The 12,096-nt window shown below is 45.7% G+C and overlaps 1 protein-coding gene across 4 annotated transcripts in view; it reads left to right on the plus strand.

The window, feature by feature from the left end:
• The first annotated feature begins 242 nt into the window (after positions 1 to 242).
• LOC109473748 (junctophilin-1-like) overlaps positions 243 to 12,096 on the plus strand; it is a 55,146-nt gene continuing 43,292 nt past the window's right edge. The window contains exon 1 of one of the 4 annotated variants that reach the window (XM_019773761.1): positions 243 to 1,260. In XM_019773761.1, the coding sequence (XP_019629320.1) occupies positions 873 to 1,260 (388 nt within the window). In that variant the 5' untranslated portion in view covers positions 243 to 872. The remainder of the gene's footprint in view (positions 1,261 to 12,096) is intronic. The other 3 variants (XM_019773760.1, XM_019773763.1, XM_019773762.1) reach the window with 3 other exon arrangements.

Consider the following 12,096-nt stretch of genomic DNA (forward strand, 5'->3'; position numbering starts at 1 on the left):
CCTCTGCCAAACCATTAAGCTAATTTATGGTTAGCCTGGTTTTAGGAAACAGTCTTCTTGGGATCTTGTCATCTTGACGGTATAGAGCTTCAGAAACAGTACGCAGATAGCTAGAGAAATGGTAAGACAAAAACATTAGCCCATGGAGCCTGCCGTGGAGGCTAGCGCTCCATGCTTCGCGGACAGACCCTCTCCCTTCTCTCCCTCCCATCAGCTGGTCAGTCCCTGAAATGGGGCCCGCACGTCACACTGTCTCCGTCAGCTGCCGGAGGAACCTTGTCCGGGGGGAGGCAAACACTGCCTGGAATGGCAAGATAATTTTGGCCGCGCGCATCCAAGGGGAATTCATTTTCAAGACAACCGTACGCAGATTGCCATTGATTGGTCGTTGATGCATCCGTAATCTGTTGTGGGTGCCGTGGTTTTGCGCCCAGTTCAGCCCAAGTTCGACTCGAGCCCGACACTCGACAACCCCGGCCTTCCAAACGCGGATACTTGTGCGGGGTACCTTGTGTGCATCTGCCCTACGCGGCTAGCTGCTATTTTAGTGGATAGTGACAGCGGCCATCCGGAGCCACAGGAGTGCCTGTGTAGCAGCAGCCCTGCGCAGAGTCAGGAGTGGATAATATTTCACACGGTTGGTGCGTTAAGTGCGGCTGCGCCGAGAGAGGGACCGCCGCGGCAGACATCTGTACAGCGACGGGAAAGGAGCCTCACCTCGGACGGACCATCGGACCCATGCCCCCCAGGACCGGAGCGCCGCGCAGCGTCCGAGCCTGACCGTGTGACCAGCCCCTCGCGACCCCCGGGAAGGGAGAGGTACACCGTACCGCACACCTGCAGCAAGCCTGGATGTGGCTTCGCTCCGCAAAATGAGCTCAGTGAGCGGCGGGAGGTTTGACTTCGACGATGGTGGGACGTATTGTGGAGGATGGGAGGATGGCAAAGCGCACGGCCACGGCATATGCACGGGCCCGAAGGGCCGCGGAGAGTATTCCGGATCCTGGTTCCATGGCTTCGAGATAAACGGGGTCTACACCTGGCCCAATGGTAACACCTTCGAGGGCCAGTGGAGCCAAGGCAAGCGCGACGGGCTGGGGGTAGAAACCCGCGGGAGGTGGGTGTATAGGGGAGAGTGGACGAAGGGCTACAAGGGCAGATACGGCGCCCGAGAGAGCAAGACGACCGGCGCCAAGTACCAAGGCACCTGGAGTAACGGTCTACAGGATGGGTACGGCTCGGAAACGTATGCTGATGGAGGTGAGCAGTAGGGGAAAGAAACGGGAAATAATTAATACATGTAGAACTTGTTACTGTAGCAGCGGGGCCGGGAAATTCTCGGGGTCATAGGGTGGGGATATTTTCGGTCGGGTCGGCAGCCATGTGTAATAACGGCCCGCAGACTGCCTTCCTAAGCAGAATGTAGGGAGCCGGGAACACTTGGGAATGTAGGGGGGTGGGGGGACCCGATGATGTTACTGTTTGAGTGTGCTCCCCATCTATCCTCCGCCACACGAACAACAACATGGTATAAACACAACAGCACGTGATGCAGACAAACATACAGAGTTCGTCTTCATCACTACATTAGATGAAAGAGAAGGGACGAAGACTAGGTCCAAGTGCTCACCAAGCAATCTACTGGCAGTTGGTTCGGTCGGGAGCATGCCAAAAATGGAAAGAGCGACCAAAATGTCTGGTCGCCGTCCAATGGCCCGGAACACGTCATAAACCCGGGACGCCGTGCCGCGCGGCCCGTGTGGTCACCGCACAGGTGTACGGTGCGCCGGTGTGCGTTTGTCCGTCTGTGACCAGCGGGGACACAGTTCGGTTCTTTCCAAGGGGTCGCTCTTGTTCACATAAAACTTTGGGTCTACCTCCGATTAGCGTTGCGCTCCGATAAGCATTCCAGGCGCTTCAACAATGTCACATTGCTGGAATACTTGAGTTGGCCGGTAGAGCGAACTGACTGCAAGCCGGCCGCCCCCCTCCCCACCATCTCCTCACCTCCCGGCTATTATTGACTGTCAGAGCCAATCGTTTAACAAGAAGAAAAATGGGCGTGCCGCTCGCAAAATCCGACTTACTGGGCCACGCAAGGGTCATGAAATTATACCTTCATTCCTACTTTACACCGACTACACACAACTGTCTACTGTTACAAGCGAGGACGTGTCTTTGCTTGACAACAAAATAGACGATGCGGAGACGCGGTGACCCCTTTGGCTGCCTCATGTAACGTGTTCCCCAAATCCCCTAACACCGCCCGATCGATCGCTAAATACTACTAAATTATTTTCCTTTTCCTTGTTACACGCCCTCGTAACTACATTAGTGGGCTGAGTCTGTCCTCCCCTCCCAAAAGCACTTCTTTATCTGATGAGTAGATTAAACGCCAGTCCGTTGCTGTTAGATGTTGTCATAATAAGTACCAATACATGTTCACCCCCCCCCCCAACACACACTCATACAGAGACCATTACCATCATTTTGTTTTCTATTTATGGATTTAATAATCATAGTCACCACCAGTGCGCTTTTATTTTTCACAACCCTAATTCCTATTCCGGCGTACCCGTACGTTGACTCAGTTTCTGCGCATCCTTGTTGAATAATGATATGCATGCAAAGTGAGCAACTGACTGCTTGTTCTCGACTGTATGTACCTCGCAATCATACCGTCCTGGTGAGATCATACCTGGCACCATCCCCGTAAAAAATCTGGCGTCTTCCCCCCGCTTGTGTTCCCCTTTATGACACACACGGTGATGAAGCAATTTTCGCATGTAAGGTGATCGCTGTGACCAAGTCGTTCGGCAGTGATTGGATCTTTACCCTAGTCACAAGCCGTGTTCATTTGGCACGGAGGTGGCCAAAAAAAAGGGACAGGCTTTCCGTAAGCTTTAGATTGTAACTCTAGGTGTTCCCGACACCAGAAATACGATTCTACATTATTTTTCATACATTTGATATTCATAAATCGCAGTGTTTTATAGTATCAATAAATCCAAATGCAAAGTTATACAGTGCAGCCGTTTCATAAAAGGCAGTATGTAGTGATGTAAATGTGCCTATATAGTTGTGAAATAAAATACTTCATTTATATATAGAAAACGCATAAAATATTATTATTATCATTTTCTTTTATATGAATTACGCCATGCCACCGTGAGACATAATCCGTTCGGCATATAATCCATTGAACTGAAATTAGGAAAAATTGATATTTTTTTCTGCATGTATTTTGCTTCGTCTATTTTACATCTTTAATTGTGCTGCTTAACACAGGAATATGATTCATTGAACGTTAGAAAAACCGTTAGGAAACCGTTAGGAAAAACACAGGAATGATTCGCTGAACGTTAGAAAAATCCGTTAGGAAACCGTTAGGAAAGACACAGGAATGATTCACTGAACGTTAGAAAAAACCGTTAGGAAACCGTTAGGAAAAACACAGGAATGATTCACTGAACGTTAGGAAAAACCGAATATTTGTACCGTGTCTTTATTTACATGCAAATGACGGTAGGCCGGCTAGAGGCACCAACTCACGCCGCTCACCGCACGATTTCACTTCCATGTTGTCGACGGCAAGATGGATTGAAGTGCGCTCGGCGGGACACGGGGTGATATTTCTTCCTGGCATGATTTTTCACTCCCCGTCACCGCTCGTTCCCAATCACAGCACAATACGCGACCGCCGGGTGGGCTGTCGGATGGGCGAAAATTAGAGAGGAGGGAGGGTGTGGAAAGAAAGTTAGTAATGATACTAATATGGGAAAATATCTGTTCTATAGAATTTTACAAAGAGCAATTCGAAGTACACATACACACACTTGTACTGGTGGAATAACATTAAATTTACTTTCGCATGATTTTTCACTCCCCGTCACCGCTCGTTCGCAATCACAGCACAATACGCGACCGCCGGGCTGTCGGATCGAAGAGGGTGGGCGAAAATTAGAGAGGAGGAAGGGTATGCAATGATACTAATATGGGAAAATATCTGTTCTATAGAATTTAACATAGATCTTTACGGATTTGTAAAGGAAGCGTAAAAATGTGAAATATAATTTACGTCGTATTTAAGCGCACTGAAAGGTGACGGAAAGGCGGAATTTGTCTTTCAGTGGCCTTTACGAAGTCGTAAAGTTTACTGAAATATTTTACAATCTTTAATACTTCTTTACATGTTGCGGAAAGTTTGCTTAAATGTCTGTTTTCGTGCTGTGAGTGCAATTCCACGTACCAGTGGAATAACATTAAATTTACTTTCTATCCTGACTGACACTCTAATATTGCCATTGTACGTTACCGATGTGCGTGTCCTAAAACACACCAGCAGCGCACGTAGATATCTTATTTACTTCTCATGGTGATTTTCAGTAACGCACGCTCCGCTCCGTATCAGCTTCTGGTTCATGTAACGGGCACCAGACATTTCACAACAACTGGTCACGGTTGTATAAGTGTCTGTGATATGGCTGGACGTGTAAAGAGGCCCCGTTGAAGCTGTTGGTAACATTATGTATGACTTTCAGAAGTGTCTAGGAGAGCTTATTGGGAATAGCTGCCATAACAGTATACTAGTCTTTACGTCCGGTGTTTTAACATGGACATTTTTTGCTGATTGCATACTTTGTTCTGATTGATGTGGTGTTTTTCATGGCTCCCGTTTCTAACAACCCGTTTGATCGAATCTTGTTGAAGACGGGGCGCCCATCATCAGAACACTGCCGGTGGCAATTACCGTACACGGTGTGCTATAAACAAAGAAGGCGTCATATCAGAACAGCAGTGTTCATGGAGCGTGTTATAAAGGCTAGCTATCAGTAGCCTCCGTAGCAGGCTTATAGAACTGGGGGTTTGGTGGTATTTGGCTGTTTTCTGATTAGCCCAGTTCTAGCCTCCGTAGCAGGCTTATAGAACTGGGGGTTTGGTGGTCTTCGGCTGTTTTCTGATTAGCCCAGTTCTAGCCTCCGTATCAGGCTTATAGAACCGGGGGTTTGGTGGTCTTCGGCTGTTTTCTGATTAGCCCAGTTCTAAAAAAAACGGGGGGCAATTCAACCAGGCTGGCTATGTTGTCTATACGCAATCAGAAAATAGCACATAAAAGCTCCCAAAGACCCTGAAGACCCCCAAAATCCCCAGTTTTTGGCATGCTATGGAGGCTAAGTTATCAAGCTTGCTGTGTTCGAGTTTTCAGCCAAACATGGCCGTCCTTCACGCACACACAGAGTAATTCCGGAAGCCCGATAACAACTCGGTTAGCAGGCAATGTATGTGGGGGTTCCTGACAAGTGTCATCATCAACGTGCGAGGGAAATAATGCAGATCTCCACATGATAAAGCTGCTTGCACGATCGAGTATAGAAGCCGGGAGAGAGAGAATCTATTGCCACAGGTGCCTTGGTGTAGACTCCTTTTGCAGGCTGAATAAATCGTAGAAATCGGCCTAAAAAGGGGATATAATTGGCCAGAGTAGGTAGCCGACCAGAGAAGCTCCATTTGCCTGTACGTGCAATTGCACGTGGTCAATTATATTCATTTCTAGGCCGATTTCTACGATTTATTCAGCCTGCAAAAGGAGACTGGTGGAGTCTAGCCTTGGTGTTTGAATCATGCATGGTGATCTTCAGTCAAGCAGATGTTGGGATAGAAAATCGTAACGTTTTCGGGCTGCCCCATTTTTGACCTTAAAGACTAGCCTTGGTCAGTTGCTTCCAACGGTCTCTCCCAGGTAAGGATACCCCGCTAATAAAAAGGAAACTACACACAGCTACACAACAGAACACGTTTACGATTTTCCATCCCAATATTTGGGGATTAGGGACATCTTCAGTCAAGCAGATGTTGGGATGGAAAATCGTAACGTTTTCGGGCTGCCCCATTTTTGACCTCAAAGACTGGCCTGTGGTCAGTTACTTCGCTTCCAAGGTTGGCTACCCGGCTAATAAAAAGAAAACGTAGCAGCTACACAACAGAACGCGTTTACGATTTTCCATCCCAATATCTGGGGATTAGGCACATGTGTCTCTCGGCTTGGGTTTCAGCTCGCTCGGTAAACAGGGCTTTAATGAGATCTGTGGAGGGAAGCCGGCGGCACGCCAACACACCAGGATCCGATTCACCCTACAGAGACCGTCCGTACTGATCAATATTCCTAGAAACGGAGTTAAAACAAGTTAAAGATGTTTTCCGTCCGACTACAATCCACAAAGCTTCAAAACAAAGGTCCACTGCCATCTCCTGACATAACTACATCATACTCACTTGAGTATCTCTAGCTCTATGCCTAGTAGTGGTAAAAAATAATTGGCCTTGCATTGAGCGACACCGTTAAAAAGATAAAGGCATCCAATACGATTTCATAGCAGCAAAACTGGACATATTCTGAATAACGCAATCTTTGTGATATTGACACATACTGCTTCATATTACCACATTTGAATCAGTATCTCATATACTTTGGGCATTTAAAACGGCAGAAACAAGCTCCAAGATGAGTCCTTTATTTTATGGATGGTACCCTAAAGATCAGACCAGGGCCCTTCCAGTGACCATTTTCCGTCAGAATTTTGGGTATTTTTGCTCCACGAGAGTCAATATACATTGGGAAAGTGTGGTTTCAACTCGGTATGTAGATAAGTGACTAGAATAGCCCTAGCCCTAAAAACTGCACTGGATGCCTTTAAAACAAAACACAAAGCCATGCTCTTCCTATTTCCCAAAATCAAAATCTATCTGTCTCACCGATGTAAACACCCGTATCTATCCTTGTTGAACTGTAACCCTAGCTGAGAAGGATCCATACCGCCCTCACAGCGCCCGGATATGCCCGGACCCTTAGCCATCACTCCAGTGTAAATGGTCTACATGTCCCATTACTGTCGCCTTACCGCTACATTATGGATAATGAGAGGCTGCGGACATTAACTCCTTTGCGTGCCACGGCGGCGCAAGCTTCATTACACCGTAATGCATTAGCTACTGCGAACATATGTTAGCCTGGTTGTGGCAGGTGCAACATTCCAGCTAGGAGCAGCGACATCAATAAACAAGATCCCACATGCTAGGTGCTCAATATTAGCGCTATAATAACATTGCTGGTTCAAAGTGCTGTATTTCTTTAAATTCTACTTGCTACATTCTTGCCAAATAACGAGTAAGAGTCAATGTTGAAACATCATAGAGTTCCAGTTTTTTATTTTAGTGATTTGTTTCAAGTGTTAGCAGTTACTATGGTATTGTTTATGTGTACGTAGTCACTACAGTTTCTACATTGCAACAGTCGCTACATTAATATCACAGCAGTCGCGCTATATTGTAGCCATCACTGCATTGCAGCAGTCACTTCATTTCAACAGACGCTACATTGCAGCAGTCACTTCATTTCAACAGTCGCTACATTGCAGCAGTCACTTCATTTCAACAGTCGCTACATTGCAGCAGTCACTTCATTTCAACAGTCGCTACATAGCAGCAGTCACTTCATTTCAACAGTCGCTACATTTTTTCTACATTGAAGTCGGCAAATGTCAGCTTCATGTCAGAATTGATGGCAGATAGACGCCACAGGTAGTTGCTACGGTTTTAATACACGGCATGTTAATTTAGCGCCTGTGACAGGTGCATGTAAACACCGCTGGCAGGTGCCACGGCACCCCGGTATCAGGTGCTTCAGTACCGCTCTTGGCAGGTGTAAAACCCCCAGCCCCCCATGAAGTAATCCAACGTAATGTGAACATGAAGGACCGATAAGAAGGAAGGTCGAGAGGGGTTTAAGCCTATTTCTTTATAAGATACAACCGACCAATTGCAAGAAACCTTTTTAGGAAGTTGGGGGAATTGATGTAGAACGAAAAGATAAAGTCCAGTAGATAGAAAGGACTCCTGTGCATTGATCTTATTCTCCAAATAACGTAACCACCTCATTGGTTAGTACTTCAATGTACATCTCCACTAGTGATTGTTGTAACGCTCACAACATCACGCCTTTTGATCCCTTCATTCAGCTGTTTTGTGACATTTCTATTATTTGACTATCGAGAAGTGTATAGCGTCAGTCGAACTATCCAGGGGATATATGACAATATGGTTATGTCTTTCGAAACCCCATAGTCAATTATTCTTTAGACATCTGGGTCAAAGTAGGATTCGATGGAAAGAGTAGGGGTTCATTCCCGGTGTGGGTGGATCAAACCTTACATTAGTGTTGTCTTACCCAGCTTGTACTTAGTCCTCAGAACTGTTGTGTTACGCCTAAAGGCGGTTTATCAGTTATGCTAAACTAACAAAGAAGCAAACAAATCCGACGAAATAGAATATAGACTGCGCCTTAGAAAAATGTTGTGTCTGACGCTGTTGTGTCTGAAACTGCCTGTGTCAACACGGTGTATTGAAGCATCGATACGAACGTGGCGGAATTCGCCGATGTGGGCCTCCAGAGACCGCGGAGAGAGGTCTGCCAGCCAGCCAGTCGCCTCTGTACGCTTTCATCCTTCCGGGATAATTGGTACTGCTGCGGCTTTGCCGTGCCCAGGGGAACCACTCAGCGGCACAAAGAAAAACGTACGTGGAGGCTGAGCCCCGTAACTCGCCGGGCATTCCCACGTCTACAGGTTCATCTGTGGAGATCAAAGCGAGCTTTAGCCGCAGAATCTCTCGCCTGCCAAGGTTACCGACCAGGAGGGGGCGTGTTGATCCTAAGGAGCGCCACGACACGCCCACGCAAAGATACCAAACGTCTTAACAAAACCAAGAAGGGCGTAAGAACCTCCTTGCCTAAACTCAGCAGGGTGTGTGGAAAAAAAACGTCCACTGGGAGAATTGTCTTGGGTGAATCTTAGGTACCCCCGTCCCCCATGTTGTTAAAGACCTATATATTCAGTACCTTATGCTCAGGTCACATTTCCAAACCAGGGCCCGGCCGGGCAGTCTTGTGGAACGAAAAGTACGACATAAAAGACAACAGAGCACAAAAAAGTTGAAAAAATAATGATGGAAACTATTGATATGAGTTTATGTTTCCTTAAATTACGATAAGAGCCCGGCCAGGCCCCTGTTTGGAAATGTGACCTCAGCATTAACGAGGAACAGCAGATTTTACGGTGAGGTCAACATCAAAGAACAGAACAGCCTTTTCCAGTAATTTGAAACAGACTGTACCGTGACATTCAACATCAGAGCCTTCAGTACCTGCCAGTATCCAGGTCAGGGACAAATTTATATCAACCAGACACTCCTTGTACCTCCTTGCAAATGACGCTATGGTTTCACCGGTGTTTGTTTGTTTGTTTCTTTGTTTGTTTGTTTGTTTGTTTGTTGGTTGGTTGGTTGGTTGGTTGGTTGGTTAGTTGGTCGGTCGGTCGGTATGTAAACAAGATTAATTAAAGCGACACCAATACATTCTGATAATGGTTTATTTTTAGGAAGGCCTTGGCCTAAAAAGGAGTGGTCGGTACCTCTAGTGCAGGCCATCTTCGTAAGCATGTTCTATTGTTTGTTTCTTGGTTTCAACACAGGGATGTTAACGATCCTGTTTCGCTCATGGATAGGTCTTTGTAGATCAGCTTTCTCATAGCCTGGTTACTAGACCTATTTTAGCTCCAGAGTCCTACATCCTCTCCGCAAATAGAGGAGCTATAATAGGTCTGGTAACTAGGCTAGCTTTCTTGCAAACTGCATGAACCTAAATCCTATAGTCTGTGGCTGAGTCTGGAGCTCTCAGCAGCGTTATTTTACTGGTTTATTTAATTTCTATAGACCGGGTCCCTCTAGACCACCACGGTTAATGCAGAGTTGATGAGTATCGTTGATCTGCCCTGACGTGGCCCTATATAGCCGAGCCGAGGCAAGTGGCATGTACAGCTGGCACACCTCCCACAGATCCGGTTACTTCAACTCAGCAACATAATCCTAGATTGAATATCAGGCAGGAATACAAGGAAATATTGAATCTAAATTTCGATGGTTGGACCTATCTACCGGTTGCTGAGATTCCGTATGTTTACATGATGATGTAGGAATTAGGGTTCCGTATCGCAGGTGAAGGTTTGTTATAACGTTGGTGAAGCGGCAGTGGCCAGATCGTGCATTGGGACCCTGGCAATGCCCGACTGTGAGCAACGGGGAATTCCAGCTTTATAAATACACCGAGTGGCTCACTGAATGTCCACACTGCGAACAGGTGAAGGGAGGCCATGGTGGGCTGTGTACGGCTCCGAGGAAGCCTCGGTCCTACGTTTTAAAATCTGTGGGATTTTCTGAGTGAGAAGACGACAAAACCTAATCTCCAAGCAGATCCCTTTCGGTGGCAAGACAGTATCCATTAGCCAGAGAAGGTCGCCGGCCACCGACGTTGGTGGGGGTAGCGACAAAAAAAAACGGCCAAAAAAAGCTAACGATCATTCCCCCACAACTTCTGCTTGGAGAGTAGACAAAACTCACTGTTGACAATAATCTTTCCGCCACAAGACCTCTGAATTTGACATACTCGACTGTCCCAACAATGCCCTAAATTCGCCCGTCGTAAACCTAACTTACGAAGGCTTTCTTTGCAACCCTGTCCTGATAGAGTGTTTCTACAATGGGTCATGAATGTTTACATTTCAATTCAGGCTTCGCATCGGCCAAAGTTGTTCAAAATGGACCTTCAGAACACGGATGCCACCATAATACTAGTCTCCACCAGGCTCCTTTTGCAGGCCGATAAATAGCAGAAATGGCCTAAAAAGGGAATATCGTTGGCCAGAGGAGATGGCCGCCATAGAATCTCCAGTTTGCCTGCACAGGCAAACGATAAAAAAACGATATTCCCTTTTTAGGCCAATTTATACTATTTTTATACAAAAAAATAGCCTGCAAAAGGAGTCTGGTGGTACTATCACCATCAGCCGAGAAGTCTGCTAGTGAGTCTGTGGCAGTGCCCGCCCGTGTGCTCGGCAGGCCATCGTAGGCGTCGAGGGGAAATCTTCCGTCTTACAGAATTTCCTCCATTTCTAGTCAGTTTAAATATCAGCGTCTTGCAGCGGGCCCGACTTAATCCCCGTCCTGATGCTACCCCGGGGAAATGCGCTCGGCTCCGGGAGACCCTATTGATAGCAGGGACGTTACCTTTAGCTGCGAATTTACTTAGCTTCACTCAGCATCGCCAGTGCATTCCTGGGGTCCAGGATTGGGATAAATTGAAGGGGGTTTTGAGAGAAAAACCCATTGTGGAGGGGTTGGGCATTATTCGTCGTCAGTTGCCGGTGATGTGTGGCATCTGTCGGCGACGTGAATCGGAAACACATACATCACATGCTCCCAGAAAATCCGGCGTCTCAATGCTGCCATTTAAAGCTGCGCGGAGTCGTTCAATCAATGGAGAATGCTGCAAAACGTGAGGCTTGCTGATAAATTGCACACCTGAAGAAACGAGATTGAATAAAAATGTAGGCTGGAGTGTTCATCTATCTACGCTGTATCACTGTTCTCTCTCTCTAGAAAAAAATTCTCAAAAAAAAAGAAACAAGAAAAAAATTCTCTCAAAAAAAGAAACAAGAAAAAAAGTGAAAATGTATGATTTAAGGACTCAGTTGAGCAATAAAAAAAAGACAAGAAAAAGAGTGAAAATATATGATTTACGACTCAGTTGAACAATAAAAAAAGACAAGAAAAAGAGTGAAAATATATGATTTAAGGACTCGGTTGAACAATAAAAAACTACAAGAAAAAGAGTGAAAATATATGATTTACGACTCAGTTGAATAATAAAATAAAGACAAGAAAAAGAGTGAAAATATATGATTTAAGGACTCGGTTGAACAATAAAAAAAGACAAGAAAAAGAGTGAAAATGTATGATTTAGGACTCAGTTGAACAAAAAAAAGACAAGAAAAAGAGTGAAAATATATGATTTAAGGACTCGGTTGAACAATAAAAAAAGACAAGAAAAAGAGTGAAATATATGATTTACGACTCAGTTGAACAATAAAAAAAGACAAGAAAAAGAGTGAAAATATATGATGTAAGGACTCGGTTGAACAATAAAAAAAAGACAAGAAAAAGAGTGAAAATGTATGATTTAGGACTCAGTTGAACAATAAAAAAAGA

Source organism: Branchiostoma belcheri, unplaced genomic scaffold (assembly GCF_001625305.1).
Source record: "Branchiostoma belcheri isolate BF01 breed outbred unplaced genomic scaffold, Haploidv18h27 scaffold3, whole genome shotgun sequence".
Taxonomy (NCBI): Eukaryota; Metazoa; Chordata; class Leptocardii; order Amphioxiformes; family Branchiostomatidae; genus Branchiostoma; species Branchiostoma belcheri.